Source organism: Musa acuminata, chromosome BXJ2-3, assembly GCF_036884655.1.
Source record: "Musa acuminata AAA Group cultivar baxijiao chromosome BXJ2-3, Cavendish_Baxijiao_AAA, whole genome shotgun sequence".
In the NCBI taxonomy this organism is placed as follows: domain Eukaryota; kingdom Viridiplantae; phylum Streptophyta; class Magnoliopsida; order Zingiberales; family Musaceae; genus Musa; species Musa acuminata.
Window position 1 is genome coordinate 4527808 of NC_088340.1, and position 18640 is coordinate 4546447.

General features: G+C 41.5%; 4 protein-coding genes across 7 annotated transcripts; all 4 read right to left on the reverse strand.

Annotated features, from left to right (window-relative positions):
- Nucleotides 1–149: 149 nt before the first annotated feature.
- LOC135607018 (protein trichome birefringence-like 19) lies at nucleotides 150–2634 on the reverse strand. The gene is made up of 2 exons (XM_065098449.1): nucleotides 1815–2634; nucleotides 150–1013 (listed from the first exon to the last, which is right to left on the reverse strand). The coding sequence occupies exons 1-2, from the start codon at nucleotides 2370–2372 to the stop codon at nucleotides 225–227; spliced, it is 1347 nt and encodes a 448-aa protein (XP_064954521.1). The 5' UTR covers nucleotides 2373–2634; the 3' UTR covers nucleotides 150–224.
- Nucleotides 2635–5175: 2541 nt separating this feature from the next.
- LOC103977471 (uncharacterized) lies at nucleotides 5176–6731 on the reverse strand. Its single transcript, XM_009392990.3, has 2 exons — nucleotides 6228–6731; nucleotides 5176–6153 (listed from the first exon to the last, which is right to left on the reverse strand). The coding sequence occupies exons 1-2, from the start codon at nucleotides 6557–6559 to the stop codon at nucleotides 5334–5336; spliced, it is 1152 nt and encodes a 383-aa protein (XP_009391265.2). The 5' UTR covers nucleotides 6560–6731; the 3' UTR covers nucleotides 5176–5333.
- Nucleotides 6732–7645: 914 nt separating this feature from the next.
- LOC103977472 (protein STRICTOSIDINE SYNTHASE-LIKE 10-like) lies at nucleotides 7646–9226 on the reverse strand. Its single transcript, XM_009392991.3, has 3 exons — nucleotides 8756–9226; nucleotides 8409–8672; nucleotides 7646–8200 (listed from the first exon to the last, which is right to left on the reverse strand). Exons 1-3 carry the CDS (start codon nucleotides 9001–9003, stop codon nucleotides 7708–7710), a joined length of 1005 nt encoding a protein of 334 aa, XP_009391266.2. The 5' UTR covers nucleotides 9004–9226; the 3' UTR covers nucleotides 7646–7707.
- A 1425-nt stretch (nucleotides 9227–10651) lies between these two features.
- On the reverse strand, nucleotides 10652–15240 carry LOC103977473 (mitochondrial pyruvate carrier 1). Of its 4 annotated transcripts, none has more exons than XM_009392994.3 (6): nucleotides 15085–15240; nucleotides 13484–13598; nucleotides 12013–12067; nucleotides 11792–11927; nucleotides 11269–11348; nucleotides 10652–11016 (listed from the first exon to the last, which is right to left on the reverse strand). In XM_009392994.3, the coding sequence occupies exons 2-5, from the start codon at nucleotides 13574–13576 to the stop codon at nucleotides 11312–11314; spliced, it is 321 nt and encodes a 106-aa protein (XP_009391269.2). In that variant the 5' UTR covers nucleotides 13577–13598; nucleotides 15085–15240; the 3' UTR covers nucleotides 10652–11016; nucleotides 11269–11311. The 4 variants fall into 4 exon arrangements, with proteins under 4 accessions (XP_009391269.2, XP_009391268.2, XP_064954530.1 ...); XM_009392993.3 differs by having other exon boundaries at nucleotides 10652–11104; XM_065098458.1 differs by having other exon boundaries at nucleotides 10652–11348.
- Nucleotides 15241–18640: the final 3400 nt, after the last annotated feature.

Sequence of the window (18640 nt, forward strand, 5' to 3'; positions counted from 1 at the left end):
GGAACAGGATCAAGGAAACAAGGGCGGGCGTGATGAGCATGGCAGCTTCGTCTCTTCTTCTTTCTTGCTCGCTTCTGCAAGCAAACAACGTGAAGCATTCTTTCAGCTTGTTTTTTTGTTCATAGAAAGAATCGTGTGTACATGTCCTATCCACAGATCCAAAAATGCGATTCAACAACCAATCTTTCATGCTATATTTTTGTTTCTTCAGGCAAACAAAACAATCATGGTATAATTTGCTGTGTTCCGCTCTGCTCGCTCGCTCGGTTGCTTAGCATTTGGAGCAGCAAGTCGTTCCAGAGATCAATAGGTCCCGGCAAGCACCAGTGCACGCAGTCGTTGTGCAGCTGCACGCGCTGCTCCGGGCGATGCCCGTAGACGTCGGGGTGGCCGTCCGGTCTCATCAGCATGGCCGCCGTCGCGTCCATCATCTTCAGCTGCAGTCCTGTCCGCTCCCACTCCCTCCTCGCCCGCTCGAACTCCTTTACCTGCGCCCGGTACATCTCCAGCTCCACCGCCTCCAGCCTCGTCTCCTCGCGCCGCGCCGGCCGGGTCCGGTTGCAGCTCCCTCCCTGGTCCCATTTGCCGTTCTCGAAGTGCGACGGCGACACCGTCCGCAGCACCGTCACGCCTCTGAACCCGCGCAACTTCCCGATGGCCTTGAACGCCGAGCGGAAGGCCGCTCGGTTGACCGAGTACAGCGACACCCTGGTGAGGTTGGGCGACTGGGCACAATAGTTGCACCCGAACGGCTGCCGCTTCTTGAAATAGATGGACGGCCGCGTGAACCAGGTGCCGGAGGAGATGATGAGGATATCCACCGCCTGGACGCGAGCCGCCCAGTTGTCGTCCACCTCGTCGAGGTAGAGGTTCCAGAGATTATCGACTCCGCCGGCCGCACCGCCCTTGATCAAGAACGGAGACCAGAAGATGGAGACGGTGAAGTTGTAGTCGCTGTAGAACAAGCGCCTGTTCTCGTCTCTGGTGTTCGATATGTCGTCCGGATACTCCACCTGCCATGTACAGCTGAGCTAATCAACTGATGAAGGGAAGAAGAAGAAGAAGAAGAAGTGATGCTGAAGTCTCACGAACATATGAATCCAAGACTCATTTCAACCTTCTCACAGTACTCTCATTGTTATCGACGAATATAAACAATTGCATCATCTGAAAAAGTGGTAATAATGGATTACTAGTCAATAAATCCCTTAATTGGAGGAAGATAGCGGAGATCAGAGGAGCCACTTGCTCAACGCACTCCATGGGAATCCAGCCATATGACAGCTTCCAACTCTCTTCTTTTGTTCTTTCTTTAATGTTTTGGGTGGCCGAAACAAGAACTATTACACCAACCACACGCAATAGCAACACCGAAAGGCTAAATCCCATAGCTGCAGACTTTTCTGCACCCATTTGTGGCAGGACAAAGTAGTTCTGAACGAGAGAAACATGGCAAGTCGTGGGGGAGAGGAGAAGGAAACGTTTAGTGATTGATTGGTTTCCATGGTGGGGTTCTCAGATGGGAATTGCATGTGAATCTGTCGGACAGATGGGGATAGAACTTGCGCGTTCTTCGGCTCTCGCGAATCACGTTGATGCAGGAAGAAGGAAACTAAAAGAAGTCAAGCGTTGATTGATAGCATGCATTGAAATGCTGGCAATCTAAGTTCTCACTTTCAATGCTGACAACGACAATCTAACACCTCAGCCAATTGAATCACCATCAACAAGTCTAGAATTACTGATTGGTGATCGATCTAGCGAGCAATCTAATTCATCCAAGATAAAGAAATGATGATCAGCAAGATGCTTACCCCGGACAAGAGGCATAGTAGGGACTGCATGTGGTTCCTGGCCAAGGAGTCGCCCACGAAGGCCATGGACTTGCCCCTCGCGAGCTCGAGGAAGCGGTGCGGGTCGAAGCGCGGCAGCTCGCAGCCCTCCGGCTTCCACCTCCACTGCAGGAACTCCCTGTCCGGCCTCCCAAACCTCATGCAGTTCTGGTGGTCCTGGATCATGGTACAGGTGACGTTGGTGTAGTAAGGCCCTTCCGGATCTGGAACCCATTCCCCTCGAAAGATGTCACACTCTGCGGTTGCATTTGCGCCGCTGGTAGAATTAGCACCACCAACACCAGGAGGACCGATGGCGGCGGCGGTGGCGATGGCAGAAGAAGAAGAATTTGCAGAAGCCAAGGAGGAGGAGGAAGGATTAGAACAGGCGTAAAAGCTCAACTGGAAGAGAACATGGCGGTAAGAGAAGTGCAAGAGGGCAAGGAAGGAGAGAATTATTACACACAGAGAGAGCAAGTTAGGGATGGTTTTAAGGTGGTTTTGCCTGTGACAGAAACAACTCATCGCATGAGGCTTCATGGTGGCAGAATTCCGGGGAAGAAGAAGAAGATGGAAAATGACGATGACACGGAAGAAGAAGTTGGCTTTAAAGTAAGAATCGACACCCTTGGAATAGAGATGAGTCGGTGACGGCGGCAAGCATGGAACAAAAAGAACTTTCTCCTTCTCTCTTCTTCTCGTTCTCTTTGGATGTACTCATTCCAAGTGTCACTGTTCTTTGGTGGGTTCTTCAACTTAGTGGACTACAATATAATTCTAAGCAAATATGCATCAATTTATAATGTGGACAAAGGCACAATTGTTGACCTTCCCCACCATTTAGCTACTTTCTCATGTGGATGAGCAGAATTGATGAACCTAACCTCATGTGCTCTCTCATCTTAGAGATCACTTGCCCAAATGATATGTATGTGTTCTTCCACATCTGTGACAGCTCCTCTTGTGAAGTAATATAATCTTTTCTTGGGGAGATTTTGCAAGGGTGAAACAAATCACTGTGGGTGATGACAAGAAATCATTTTTAGATTCTTAATGTGATTCTCATTTATATCTTTTACTAATCATGATATACAGCTGTCAAATAAGTTGCCATAATTATTAACTCTACAAATGTCAGCAACTAATGGTGAGGGCCATCAAATAATACTAATAATTAGCAAAGATGGCCCTCTTTTCCTTTATTCTTCATATATATCTTTTTGCTTGCTTATATATATGTATATATATATATGTAGGATATTAAGGCCTACATTTCACTCTTGATGATTCACCTAAGCAATAAATTCCATTAGAATGAGATGGTGAAAAAGGAATATGTGGTCCAATATCATGAGGCTGATTCAATTCCATTTGTTTTTGATCCAAGAATATTCAGTAATCCTACATTAACTTGGGCACTTTGTTCTTTTATTTTTCTTTTCTACTTTGGTGATGATAGTGACATAATGAATGATATTCTATGTATTGTGAGTCACTTGAATGTGAGAACATCAGCAAAGATTCAATTATAGAGATGGGCCATTTTAGATTTGGTTTATTCTTATGGGTAATTGTCATGTGGACCCACTAGTACAAATCTAATTTGGATGGGCCATCTGGTTTTCCATGAATCGGTGGCTTTACATGGACTTCATCGAACATTGCTTTCGATGAAAATTACTAATTTAATATCTGTCATTAATAATTGATTTGGATATCCTAAGTAAATCAAAATAGGTTTTGCTAGTTGTACATTGCATCTAATAATAAAAGCTTGAACCAATACACATTGAAGACAGGATTTAGTTGGGCAATTTAAGATTAATGACAATTATTATTATTTTTTAATGAAAGTTTTAAAAAATAAATAAATTTTAATTATCTATAACATTAAAGAGTCATATTAATTTTCTCTTTTTGTTAATTCTAAAATTTGTGAAGTTAATCTATAGTTGAAATTTTAGAAAGGGATGGTTGAAGAGGGGAGAGGAGGAAAAAAGTAAAAAGAAGAGGGGAGAGGGAGGAGGAAAAAAGTAAAAAGAAGACGGTAGAGGAAGATAACGAAAGAAGAAGACGAAATCATTGAGGAAAAGTCAAGTGGTAGAGATGGAGAATATAAGAAGGAAGATAATGGATTATGAATAATTCCATACTTTTGAATTAGAATTTTAACTTTGTGTTAGGATATAGAGTCAAGAGATAATCTTAGGTTAATAGTTTTAAGGCATATGATTCTCAAAAGGTAATAGAGTGCAAAGTTAGAAGATGAAAGTATTCATATCGATGATAACCTTAGTGATCCGATAGTGTCCAATGAAAGGATAATCACTCGATGGATAAAACTTACTATATAGATAATAGATTGATTTTTCCTAAGTATTCATATCGATGAGAAAGGTTTGACATCTCAATATCGATCCTTTACCACTTGGGAAAAAAAAAAGACTCACATTGGTAAGCTCAAGATAAAGATTTTTTTATTTTATAATAGATTAGAACAGACCATTTGAAATATGGGTAGTCCACGTACAAATCCAAACTCAGACATGATATTAATAACTCAATTCATAATAATTCAAATAAAATAAAAAATATTTATTTTGAGTATAAAAAAATATAAAAATATTTTTCTAATTAAATAATTAGTTTTAAAATATATTATTTAATATATTTTCTTTGATTTGTCTAACACAATCCATTTAGAGGTGTTGTAAGTCAAACAATTGATCTCTTAACTTGTTCCTCTATGTCATTGGCTAACGATACATATATTTTTTATGACCATATATTATATGTATATATGGTCGTAAAAAATATATTTTATGATACATATACTTTTTATGACCATATATATATTATATATATATTTTTTTTATGACCATGACGCTACCAACTCCAATTGATCTCATTCTCACAGAGTGCATCAGAACCGGTCATTAGGTGGCCCCCGGAGCCACATCAAAATGAACGGTCCAGATGGTTCCCGACTAAATGGATTCGACCGTTGCATAGGCTGCTTCTACAACGGTCGGGTCTTTGGGGACGTGATTATAACGGCCGTTATATGCTGCCGATACAGAGTTGGCCACACCTCCTCCCCCTTCTCTTCCAAAGGGCAGCAGCCGAAGCGCGTCCGAACAGAAATGGCTTCGGTTTGGCCGCTGATAACACCGTCGGCGTCAACGGTCAGCCCGTTTACTTCCTTCCTAAACCCTTGAGTCATCTCTTTGGTCGCTCGATTCCCCATCGAGCTTTCAAAGATCCACTGGAAGAAGACCATTTTGCACTCTGTTTAGCTTTTCAGATGCTCAACATATCTGCTAACACTAATTAAAAGCATACGTAACTCACAAAGGCTCTTTCTTACACTGAGCAGATCCCAAATGAACTGTAGAAAACACATCTGCAAATGACTCGATCCACACAAGAATGGAATGACAGTACTAACAATAAGAAGAAGAAGAAGAAGAAGAAGAAGAAGAACAAATGCAGTGAGTGTGCTTATTCCCATATGCACTTAACCTTGTGACTACTGTGTCTGAAGTCGACCATCAAAACCAAGCTCCCATCCATCCTCCTCACGGCAAACCGCTCCACCAACACATAGCAACGAAGGCTCTTCCACCCGCCCTCTCCTCCATACTCCACCATTTTCTCCACCTTCCGCTCTTCGTCCCCAGTCCACCCCCACCTGCTCTGCTCCCACTTCATCCTCTCCCACACCGGAAAGCTCAGCTTCACGGCGCCCCCCCCTGAATCCAAAGGCTTAAACCACACCAATCCATCGACATCATGCGTGTCGTACCGCTTCGCCTCCTTCCCGTCCAAGAAAGCAGCCTCTCCTCTAACCACAGCCTTCACCTCCGCCACCTTCTCTGCGCCATGCCGATTCTCGCATGCATACACCTCTTCCCAGAACTGCTCCAGAGTGACCTCGTAGAACGCAGAGTGCTTCACCTGGTCGCGCAGGTCCATTTCTTCCTTCACGAACACGAATGGCGTGTACCATCTTCCCACCACCACACCTGCAGCGTGCAGCTCCGGCAGGCGTGAGCGGAGGGCTTCGTCGAGCCCCGCGGCCACCCCTAAGGCGTACTCCTCGTGCTCAACCTGATGAAGCCTCCAGTATTCTTTCCTCAGGATGGAAGGAGGAATCGCATCTGAGGCAACAGGCCTGGCTGTGAAGCGTCCCTTGTAGCACACGATTTCCATTTGTTGGTAGACGTCTCTGTGGTCGAACTCTTTGGGCTTTACGTCGTTGATGCACTGACAAACGCAGCATGATGTCATGTCCTCCTCTTTCGAGCATGTATATGCCTTCCTGCAAACACCCCCTAAATGAACTCAAAGAGAGGAGATGAATTCGTATACAAAAAGGTAGTGAGATTCAAATACCCTTTATGTTTCCCCTTGGCGATGATTACGTAGTACCGATTGGTGGACAGGGGCTGGTTGGGGACAGGGATGAAGAGGGCGGCGGTGCCGTATGTGTCAGTCGTCTCGCCACGCTGCTCGGAGTAAGAGAGGGTGAGGATCTTGTTCTGGGGGAAGGGAAGCTGCTGGATGCGGTCAGGATCGCACTTGCATGCTCCCCAGCAGCATGTCGACGCAGGCTGAAGCTCTTCGTCCTGGAGGAGTAGATAGCCTGAGCCTGGCCCTTCCAGCGGTGGCTGATGAACAGCGCCGGCGGCGTTCTTGAAGGTAGACAATGGCCTTGTAACATACATCTCTCTCTATCTCTCTCTCTCTCTAAGCCGTGATCTACAAGCTTCGAGGAGTCAGCTTGCTTCTTGTAATGGAAGAGCGAAGTCGAGATCGAGGGTGGGTGAATGGACGGCTCGGGAAGATTCCCGACGCACTCAGTAAAAGCTTGCTTGGGGAGGAGCCATTGGGTTGATGGATAGCGCTGGCGATCAAACGGTCGAAGGCTGGAAGTATACTGCAACGTTCTCTGACAAGGTCAAACTTTTCCGATACGAGTCGCTGTTTGCGCCACGTGTCGATGGTTCCAAGCTTCCACGTGTCCATGGATACAAAACGCTGGAGGAATACGCCCACTCAAGTCACGACTTTAGAATACTGATGTAATATCCTTCACAAGTATTTTAATTGTAATATTTGAGAACTCATTAGTAAGTGTAATTAATAATTAAGAATTAGTTTTTAATGAATATTAATAAGAAGCGACAAATATTAAATTAAATATATGTTATATTAAAATATGAAGGGACATTACACCAAGTGGATAAGCTTTGAATTGTGGATAAAGGCGAGGACATGTCCACAGCGAAGTCTGCAGTGAGCGATCCACAAGAAATCATGAAGAAAGACCCACGTAACAGAGAAAGAAAACAAAACGAAGACGCATACTTAACGAGAAAGCAAAGAACACCACTTTCCTACGTAACCTTTCCGAAGGAATACGCTGCTTTTTTGACTTGGCTTTGACCTGACGCGCGAGGAACACAAATTTTACATACATGAATATGATATACAATTATATATATATATATATATATATATATATATATATATATATATATAATTCAAGGAAAATACATAATTCATACTTTCGTTTGGTCGATCATTCTCATAATTAGTGTTGGCGCTGTTGTAGTCCTTATCTTCGTTTTGGCATCAGTGATGTGACCTCTTCATTGATTATTGGGTCAGGAGGTTCGTGGCCTGAGTTGGGCTCCAAGTCGTAGCTCGAATTACCCGAACCTGCTTTATGCGTGCTGAGAATGATTGGGGTTTGCTTGTGTCGTATTGACGGTGCGATGTAGTTTGACGGAATACTTATCTGACAAGTGTGAGGTGCGAACATTAAAGCTTGCATGGTGATGGTGGTACGAACATTAAAGCATACATGAAGCTAGAGCTTGTACACATCGACGTAAGGCATTTCAACGGAACCAACCCAAACGCTTCCGCTCTCTTCCACCACTTCGCTCACAGAAGCCAATTCCTCTCCGTCCAACGCCTCCACCAGCTTCCCCTCCGCGCTCAGTCTCATCGCCACCGGGTGCTCCGTCGCTGCCTCCGCCTTGGGGGCACCGTTGAGGTCGATCTTCTCGCCGTTCAGCGCCACCCAGTACTCACCCCCCGGCGTCCTCCGGATGTTGTCAGGGTATCTCGGGAGCTCCGCGAACACCTCCGTGGTGGCCGCCTTGGGGCCGCGAAGCCAGTACTTGATGACCCTGCAAGTCCCCGTCTCCGCAAAGAGGAGGAAACTTCCGTCGCCGCTTAACGCGACTCCGTTGGGGAAGCGGAGGCCCCGCCGCAGCACCGTCACCTTTCTTGTTCCCGGATCGTACTTCATCAGTCGTCCGGTCGAGTCGCCGGTCACGACGGCCAATATGTAATCCCTGCACACAAAAAAAGACGTGCATTTGGAATTTCAAATAGCAGCTTCTTCAGATTGAAACAAGACTTTCACTCTCGTGGGGCATGCATTAATCATGGAGAAGCTGGAAATTGCAGGTATAGTTAGAGTGATCAGGCTAAGGATTAATCGTCATATATATGTTACGTTGTTTGTGTGGTTCCGAGAGGCTGCAGGGGCGTTGGACTTACTGCCTCTGGTACTGCGTGCTGCTATCGGTGAAGTACACCACCCCGGTCTTCTGGTCTACGTCCACGCCGTTGGTGAAGTTGAAGGGCACTCCTTCGGCGCTCGCGGCGAGCAGCTCCGCCGCTCCTCCCGTCGGTCCGACGGCCAGCAGGCCGAAGTAGGCGTCGGCGACGTAGAGAACCCCGGTTGCGTGGTGGAACTGCAACCCTAATGGCCTCCCACACACCCTCTCCATCGAAACGTCGGAACCCTCGCATTCCCTCCTCCTGCATGTGTCACCAAGACGCACTCAGGCATGTCACAAGCACGTGTAATATCCAGCATCATGTCAACGTAAGTGAAGGTTCACCTGTTTGCAGCATTGACGGCGAACCCAGTCCAGCCGCGGCCTTTGTCTTGCCACATGAGGATGCGGCCGCCGGAGACGCCGGTGTAGGGGCCGCGGCCGTGGCGGTCGAAGGCCAGGCTCTCGGGCCCGACCACCGTCCTTAAAGCAAGCCTCTCCAACCCTTCAAGCCTGTTCATGGCTATCTCCTTGTAACAAGCGGTGCACGAAAGGATCGCCATGAGGACAAGGAAGAGGAGAGCAAGTCTCATGGTGGCCGTGGAAAGGTTCGGAATCCAGAAGCGTTTGAGGCGCCGTAGGAAGAGTTTTAGGATGCATTTATAGGAACTAGTAAGAAATACAGGTTGAAGCTAATCCAAATACTTTTAATCATCGGTTGGGGGTTGAAGAAAGCTCTTCTCTTAATCATCGATCCTGAGATTTACCATACCAGTGGAGTCCTTGATTTGACGAGAGGGTTTTAAGGTTCTGGGAAACGCATCAGCAACGTCAGTGACCCATTGTCTTCTCCTCAAGTCATGGCGACCTTCAAGAAGCATGTTCACGGAGCAGCACCTACGCCATCTGCTCCTCACATGAATGCCTTAGGATATGGAACTGACTACTTCCTAACATGGGCGCAGCCATTACTCGCATTCAAAGACCGGAAATGTCACCCAAGCTTTTGTAAGACAGTGGACCAAACGTTTGACAGAGCTGGTAGCTGCCATGTCTGCTTGCTGATAGCTGCAGGCCATCTAACTGTTCCAGTCGATATACTGTGAGTTGACACGAACTCTCTCTCTCTCTCTCTCTCTCTCTCTCTCTCTCTCTCTCTCTCTCACATCTTTAGCTGTAGACAAAGCCAAGTGATTCTGTTTAATTAGACTAACAACCAAAATGGATGAGGTGAAGAAGGAGAAGTAATAGCACATCCATGCACGAGGACCACTAGATCTATGATGTATCTATCAGCCGCATGGGTTAACATATATCGATTGTCATCAAATTTAATATACGAAACAATTCTTTTAATAGTTAGTTGAAAGAATTAATTATTCATATGTGCAAGAAGTTGAAAGAATTGATTATTCATACGAAACCTTTCATCTTTGAAGTCAAATTAGCTCAGATTCATATGCATCAAACTTGATATCTATTCTATCCTAAACCTTAACACTTTTTATATTATGGATCAAATCCTATATATATAATGTGATCTTAATTTATAATTTTTGTTTATTTCATACCCATTAGAATGATAGTAAAAGTTGTTTACCGTATGCATTAGCAAAAATGAGGGAGGAGATGAAGAAGGACCCTTTGAAACATGGAAATTAAGGCTGTGGGCACAGGCTAAATAGAGCTGCAGACTTGTCGGCAGTTGGGGGTGAAGAGGGTGGTGATAGGTGAAGGGGAAGGAGAATGGAAATGATCCAAAGATGAAGCATCCTATCAAATGACATATTATATATAAATATTAATTAATTAACAAGACATATATGCATGATGTTGATCCATTTCCTGACTGCCAACTAATCTAAAGGAGCTGCAACTTAATAAGCATCCCAACAGGAACTGCAGGCTCATTGATGATGCAGCTTCCTACTTGGAGAAGTCAACTCAGTGATTGTTGTGTCAAATCTAATATGACTATCACAGATTAATAATTGTATGATAAATAATTTTCATCACACATGCCATGGTCTGCTGTAGAGAATATTTTCTGAAATATTCACAATTCAAAAACTATATCCAAATTTTTGCCTATAATCTTTTGTACCGACACAAGTTTTGTTGGAGATAAATATATTTAATACAACATCACCGTTACGAGACCAATATTTTAAATATAAATATATTGACAAAATTTTAAGCCTTCGAGCTTGGTTAATAAATCTAGCACACCACCAGATCAGATGAAAAAAATATATCGAATGAGATTATGAATCCTTAATTTTTCGTAAATGGAACTGATACACACTGATGCAATTTTTTAGGCATCAACTAAGCACATCTATATAATTAACATAAGATTGCATCTATACACACTGATGCTATCCAAAATCTCCCATTTACCCTAGACTTGTGGATTGAGTTTGCTAATTTTAGCAAACTCACAAAGGCTGCCCAAGAAGGTGACAGTCATATCTTTGTTAACATAATCACAATACTTCATAAAAAAAACTAGTCATATTTCCAACTAGTTTTACATTCCCAAGCAGCAAAAGTTTTCCTCATCAATGGTACCATATCCCTCCCTGCATGGGGAACTTTATCTGATCCTAAACGAATCAACAACCAGATTGAACTCAGGTGTCTATAGGATCAATTGAGCTTCGAGTAGGTCCATTTATGTCAAAAACAGCCAACCTAGATGATTTGAGATAGAAAGGACCAGGGAAAAAAAAAAAAAAAGGAGCACCACAGTCATCTTGAATAAGCAAAATAGATTCAGACATTGTCTGAACAAAATACCAGGAAATTCTCATCAAATTAATCATAGCAAGGAGATGCTTTCTGATCAAGTACCTCACCTTCTTATTCAGAGAAATCTTTTGAAGAAGCTCATGTAACAGCTTAGTGCTGACCTTCAGGCTCTTTCTTCTCAAGGTACCTGTGATACAAAGAAGTCAGTATGCAAAGAAACTGAAACAGATCAACCACCATATCATTTTCAATAATCAGAGATCTGCACATGGATCCATATATAAGAATTAGACAGGAAGCAACTTTCACTTGACTGTGAGAATGCTAATATTACCCTTATTGACAAAATGCAGTGACATATTTGTAGCATTTTTATGGCAATGTCACTATCATAGAAGCAGGAAAATGAAATAATGCATCACAAGTATCAAATAGTAAAAATACTTTTGAACTTACTGAATGTGGTACTACCAAAGCTGTCACCTGGCTTTTCAAGTGACTTTCCAGGTCAATTTAAATCAGTTCCAAATGTATTGTATTTGATTGCTCATATATCAAAAGAATTGGAAAGCATATCTTCAACTGGTTGTACAAAACAAGTTCCAAAACTTAAAAAGACAATATCCTTACCCTTGTGCCTTTGCCCAACGAGATAATTGATAGAGCTGAACTGATTCATTAGAGGCATGGCATGCAAGAAGCAAGTAGTTACGTGGTTTTACCATCCACGCAAATCTCATGAAAAGTGCTGAGTAGACACACATGGCTGCACCACCAATTGAAAATGATTTCAGTTCATTCTACAGCACAAAAGTAAATGCATAGCTATTTCTAACTCAGATCTTTTGAACCTGAAGTCATATTCCTAGATATCATCTCTGGGGGTTTCTGCATGTCTACCAAACCCTAAAAAAGCATCAACCAACATCATAAATCAAGATTGTCACATATATCAAGTAACCGAGAACATAGAATAAAAATAAACATAAAAAAATAACATGGATTCCTACTTATATCAGATGAAGTGTGCGTCATGATTATTAATGTGTCTAACAAGTTAGTTCAGAAACAAGTCATATATCCCCAACTGGTCTCAAGTTGCTAGAAGAAAACAGCGACAGGTAAGTCAACTTTAGTAGTTGATGGATGTCAAGAAACCGATTGGATGAAGATTGAATAGATTGTATGGCATTTGTATTTGCATAGTTCAACACCTTGAGACTTTGTATAAATCTTTACAAGATTGAATAGGTCTCACTGCAATGCTTTTTAATAAGCATAATCAGTTGAAAAATATCCTTTGATTTGACAACATTTGCTAATATCTTGATGGACGTTAGTAGAGATATTTGCTGAATACTTTCTATGAACATCTTCATTATGACAAAAATGGTAAATACATAGTTTGTTACAAAAATGAAATAATCAGATTAAGAGGCCATCATGATCATCTACACCTAAGTCTTTCAGCTTGTGTAAGATAAAAGCTTCAGAAGAGTGATCCAACTACTCTGGGTACTATTACATGTGGAAAGCAAAATCCTACAAAACTGAGGGTTATCATAGGTAAACAAAGCTCTGAAACCTTAAGAAAATCTGGTTATTTAGCCCCTCCTATTTGCACATGGTTGTCTTAGCATGGAGACGAGCATAAACAGTAAACTTGTCTTACATTTGTTTTTTCCTTAAAAGTACACAAGATGACATATGAAAGCGATTCAAATTAGGAGGTAAAATGCATATTTGCTAGAATTAACTTTGGATTAAAATTTCCAAAAGGTAACTTACAAGGAACACTTAAAGACTGGAGAAAGCCATTGGATCACTTAGCTCCAAATAAACCAATAGTTTTAGACCAAAATTTATTGCCCATGAACTGCTTGATCTGTGAATACCAAGTAACTTAAGGGGAAGGCAGAACAAAAGATGGTATGGGTGACACTAACTTAATTCGAAAAAAAGAGAGGAGACATGTAGCTTTCAAGAAAATTACTTTTTATTATCTACATCTCATTTCTTAAACTTCACATATAAGAACCTTTCAGGTTTAAAGTTTAAACAATAAAATCAAGAGTGTAAGCCTAAGGAGAAAGATACTTGACACTTTTACTCATTTTATGATATATAAAACATAGTCTGAAAGATGTCATGGAGCAAAAAAATTTGAATATATTAGACAAAGCTAAAGCAGCAAAACACTCTCTGTAAATCAGCAACCTTTCTGAATAAATCATCTCTTGATATATGCTCCTAATCCAATATTTACAGAAAACGATATTCTATCCTAAACTAAACATAAACAAAACATCAGCGAAACCATACAGCAATAACGAAGCCCCAATTGGCAACTGGTCCCCAAAAATGAGTTGTTTTTGGACCCATAGGGCTGTTCCAAAAAGTTTTAAGGGCTGCCATCAGAAGCACCAATCTCTTCTACCTGCTTTACAATAGCGATCAACATTACAAGGAATCTTAAAATGTGATATTACTCATAAAAATCTCAGTTTAAATATGGTGTGATATAGCAGTTGAATGTGGAAAAAGTATTACTTCACAACAAAAAGTTAAGTTCAAATATATGTTAACGTACTGTAGATACTTTTGAACAATAACTGCTCAAAGTTTAATACCAAACTTGAACATCAATATGCATATATAAAGTTCTAGCAATCAGTTATTGTCTGTTTTAAACTGTTTTGCCATAGAAATCTCACTAATTTTAGGTTCGACAACAATTTGATTAAAAGCATCGCCTATAACATCAACCACATAGGTATGAGAGTAAAAGTAGAAAACATTCTTCACCATGAGTGCAAAATAGGCCCAGGATTTTCTAGAATGCCACATTTTGCTATTAGAAAAAAAAGATGTGATGAACTATCTATATTAACAAATCAACGGAAATTCCACAAAAGTGACCAATAGCAGATAGCTACATCTTTCGCACTATATTAAAAAACAAATCTAAGATTATGCATGATGACAATATCCATCAAAGGTGATTCATCTTTGAAAAGATCATGCAATGTGAATACAGCCTGATCTGACTGTAAGTATCATATTGACTTTACAATGCCTTAAATGTCGCACAGGCCACTTGTTGCAAGGAAATGATTCCCCACCTCACCAGTTTCAGTCTAATCAGCTTCTATATGCAATCAGCAACCATTGATGAATGAGCATAGCTTTGTACATGAGTTAGGAGACTTCGCATGTAGTTATGCATCACTAGATAGCACATAAGCTTAGTGAAGGCAAGCAAAGTCAGAAAAGTTTAGGTTTACCAAGAAACATATGGGTTAAGATCCATGTTCTACTCTATAAGTTTTTTTTCTTTTGGTTCTTTTTCTCCCCAAGTGATTAGCTCACTGGACCTAGCAACATGCCATATTCTCAAACCCCAGCCTGATTAGCCTAGCAAACACAAAGAACCCAACATGAAAAATATTCCTAAAATTGACTCAAATCATAATGGAAAAAAAAAAATACAGAACATCAAGATTTCCCCCGTCATATTTTTGAAACCCTAATCCTCATCATATACCAGCCACTAGAAATCGGCAATGATTTATCCTCACCTATCGCCCACATATGACCATGTGCAGAAAAAGCTAGCAATTCACGTTCTTGATTCACTCTATTGTTCCTTTTTAATCCCAAAGCAAGAAAAAAAATTGTCTTTTGATGAGATCACCGGCAAATGAACCGAATTCATATAGAACACTTCAACTGACCTCAATCCAAAATATGTTATACAACTCTACCCTTCGGATCGCCAAAACCCAAAGGCCGCATCATCAAGAATTCACCATTATTATAATCGATATAAAATATCCGAATCCAATCACGATCGAGAAACCCTAAAACATTGCCGAGTCATCCGCGTGGAAATAAGTGGGCAGGGAGAGGATGCAACAGCCAACCTCGGAGAAAGCCGGCGACGACAGAAGGTGAGCAGACGTAGCTCCCGACGGCGGCGCGCTGAAGTTGGCGAAGAGAGCCCGACGCCGCTGGAGGAAGAGGTCGGTGAATCCCGAGGGTCGGACGCGGACCGATAGATAACACGTGTTGAGCACGAGCGACGGTTCACAGTCATCCATCCGGTATCCACAGGATCCCCTCCAAGTATTATTGCACCCATCCAATCACTAGTCACAACATAATAAACGGTAAGATCCACTGACTAGATGGCATTGGACGGTCAAGATGTGAGCTTGCGCGATCATATTTAAAGATAAGATTACAGAGGATCCGACAAACGGCGTTTTCCCTTTTTCCCATTTATTTTAATTATCTAAAAAACAAATAGAATGAGTAGTGGTCTCCAAGCATTGCTATAAGATTATTCTAAATAAAAAGGGGTTTGATTGGGAGAGTAATAATTCTAAATATTAATTGGTATTAGTGCTTTGGGAATGGAAGGTAGACAATTGGCAATATAATATTTTATTGATATGATGGAATCGTAGGAGAACAATCAAACTCACCATCTAACCAAGATAAGTTTGGCAAAAATCAAGAATAATACTTTGAAGTGAGTGTGATGTGATGCAGCCATACATCTATTCGGAACTGAATCAGTAATGTCCGAAGGGAAACATATTGGTCATGCATGTTTTGATGAACTGATTGAGGGGAAAAAGATTCTTGTAAGAGCTGAGATATGATTGTTCTTCTTTATATTTTATCTTTGATTTATTATTTGTGAAAGAGCAGAAAATGTTGGGAAAATCTTTGTTTATCTTTGGAATTTTCTTCCTTTCTAAAGTGTTCAGAGGTGATGAGCCTTCAATTTCTCACCAATTGAATGTGTTTTCTAAGACAAGAGTACTGCAGTTTTCCATGTAATAATAAACCATTTCTTTTAATTTTCTTGGACAGTGAAAGAAAAGATATATATATATATATATATATATTTTTCCCTTGTAATATGACACTTCGATCAATGGATCATTAGCTAAGTTCTCACACCAAATTACAATAATTTGCTATTACACACATGAATGATTTCACCAGCTGCAGTTGCTGTCTTCTCCCTTGGACTGCACTGCAGATCATGTTAATTGGTTGTTCATTCCACTGTTGTCATCCTTCAGCTGCCTGTGTGCCACAAACGTGGTGCTGTGCTGCAGCAAGCATCACCAACTTGATCGAGGTGGAGTTGGTCGATGCTTCTGTGCTCAAGTTATCCATTCCCTGTAGACCAGACTGCACAGCGCAGTTGTCTTTGGCCTCTCTCTCTCTTCTTGAGTGTCCCATTCAACAGCTCCTCAGAGAACATCCACACTGTTCCTTGTTGGTGTTGGAGGTAATCGTAGCAGATTCTTTGGCTCTGAGCTATGGTTCCGCTGGTTATCGTACTCTTGAGATTTATGGAGTTTGTATCATATGATTAATGAAGATTGTTTCATTTGCGACACAAGTCCATTCTGCAAGTATCGAGCTAATTTCTACTGCAGAAACGGCCACCATAATCTAATATAAATTACATCAAAATAAATATTCCTTCCAATTGAATCCATCAGGAGCTGATCCAAGTAGAACTTAATGTGTCTGAGTGGAACAGCAACTGCTTTCCAGGAAAGCTTATCATTCACTACTTAGTTCTTGTCAGTTTGGTGTTATCAGCAATTAGTGATGCGACTCACCAGCAATTTTGCTGATTAAACACTACAACACCAACAAATCATCAAGTTAGATTATTTGGGATATTGATTTTCTTTTTTCTACTGTTGAGCTCTTGTGCAAGGAATTAACAAACCATACTCGAAATAAACCAAAAGAAACAGAGGGTGGGTTGCATTCAATCTGTCGAGATTATTGTTGTGATCTTCACAAACATGCCATGAGTGCTGAACTGAGGGACAAATCCACCATGTTGTTTCCATTTATGTGCAATATAACAAAACAAGAAGCCACCCACTAAGCTGACAGAGTACAGCCCACAGTGGGGCACAGTTGAGGACCAGAAACCAGAAGCAGGAGGAGGCAGCAGTGTGGCTTGCTGAGCTTGAATCATCATCTTCTTCCTTCCTTTTAAGAAACATCAATCATGAAGAGTGCATCAGCTAAAGCTCTAGGGACAATGCTCTGAGATCCGACCTTGTATTTATCCATCAAAGTGACATTGTTTTTTTGGCTGAAGAAGAAACTGTTGTTGTGTCCCAAATTTCTTTTTCTTTCTGTTCAAAGTGACATTCTTCACAAGCATTTTTTGTCAGCTTTCATAGTGTTCCCATGGTGAGGTCGTAATGGAAGATGGAGAACTTTTGCCTTCGAAGGATTGCTTTTCCTCTTCTTTGTGATTCCTCTCACTGTGATTGATAACATGGTGAAGGCTCATAAGAGGAAGAAAGCTTTGTTGGGATAATAGAATAGCAAAAAGCACCATGGAAACATGCTTGTGTACTGCAACTTGCAAGCATTACTACTCTGCTGCAGGCCCTTACTTCAGTATTTTATAGGTAGAATAAAGAAAGAAGAACCCACAAAGATCTGTACCAAACAAAAGAACAAAAAGGAAAGTGGAATTCTCTCTCAGTTTTTATCCGCTCCATCGTTCTCTCATTTGTTGTTGGCTGATGGTAGAAATAGAAACATAGCTGAGGCCCTACACAGTGCATGACCTCATGCTGTAGAACATAAAGTTCATTGGTTTTGGGATCTCCTTTAATTCACCAACCAATGCATCAAACAAGACTAAACTCAGAGAGATTCTGACATGTTAATTTCCTGACAAAAACCACTCTAGAACAAGAGGTTTCTGTGAGTTGAACTGAAATGATGCAGTCAGTGGAACCATGATTTATGCCCTGGTTAATAAAATACAGTGCTGATTTATGCTTTTTGTGGGATGCATCAAGTACCATGTTCCCAGCTTCCCAGGTGAACTGCATTGCTTCTCATAGGGTTATATATTGCTTCTGTTCATGTGTCATCTTGGATCCTGCTTTCAGTAATCCCAAAGCTGCCATCTAGATCCAATGGCGCAGCACGATCCATCTATTTTTGTCTTTGGGCAGTGACAGCTCCATGGAAAGGTACTGAACGAGGTTGCCATGACCATCTTAACCATTGCAATCTTTTGTCCTCTTGTCGACTCTTGGACCCTTTATCTTCTGCCGGAGGTCCCTCGTGGTACACATACATTATTGTTCTTAGGATTACACCATAAGCCTCTCTGTAAGACTTGGTATTATGTTGCTTTAAGCAAACAGTCTTCGCGATGGTTCACTAGTATCTGTCAAGAGGATCTATCTCTGCATGTTAGTGTCATTGTTCGACTAGTTCATGAGATGAGACATGTCAGCGAGAACTGTTTTCTCCCATCGTTTAATCTCTCTCACAGAATTTGAATTCTCCTCCCACACACTTCCCAAGCAAATGTCTCAACTGCTCTACCATGGAATTTTCTCTTTATGGGAGTCATTCAACCAAGTATCGCACTCCTTCCTATAAAGCTTGGATTTTCTTATATTT

Excerpts from the sequence above, each read along its gene's own strand:
- LOC135607018 (XM_065098449.1), bottom strand. The coding sequence starts at position 2,372 with ATGAAGCCTCATGCGATGAGTTGTTTCTGTCACAGGCAAAACCACCTT. Across the intron at positions 1,014-1,814 it reads TACTATGCCTCTTGTCCGGG|GTGGAGTATCCGGACGACAT; the intron begins GTAAGCATCTTG and ends TGTACATGGCAG.
- LOC103977473 (XM_009392994.3), bottom strand. The coding sequence starts at position 13,576 with ATGGCAGCCCTTAAAACTTTTTGGAACAGCCCTATGGGTCCAAAAACA. Across the intron at positions 11,928-12,012 it reads ATCTAGGAATATGACTTCAG|CCATGTGTGTCTACTCAGCA; the intron begins GTTCAAAAGATC and ends TTGGTGGTGCAG. Across the intron at positions 11,349-11,791 it reads CGTTGGGCAAAGGCACAAGG|GTACCTTGAGAAGAAAGAGC; the intron begins GTAAGGATATTG and ends TTTGTATCACAG.
- LOC103977472 (XM_009392991.3), bottom strand. The coding sequence starts at position 9,003 with ATGAGACTTGCTCTCCTCTTCCTTGTCCTCATGGCGATCCTTTCGTGC. Across the intron at positions 8,673-8,755 it reads GCCGTCAATGCTGCAAACAG|GAGGAGGGAATGCGAGGGTT; the intron begins GTGAACCTTCAC and ends TGACACATGCAG. Across the intron at positions 8,201-8,408 it reads AGCACGCAGTACCAGAGGCA|GGATTACATATTGGCCGTCG; the intron begins GTAAGTCCAACG and ends TTTTGTGTGCAG.
- LOC103977471 (XM_009392990.3), bottom strand. The coding sequence starts at position 6,559 with ATGTATGTTACAAGGCCATTGTCTACCTTCAAGAACGCCGCCGGCGCT. Across the intron at positions 6,154-6,227 it reads GCCAAGGGGAAACATAAAGG|GAAGGCATATACATGCTCGA; the intron begins GTATTTGAATCT and ends GGGTGTTTGCAG.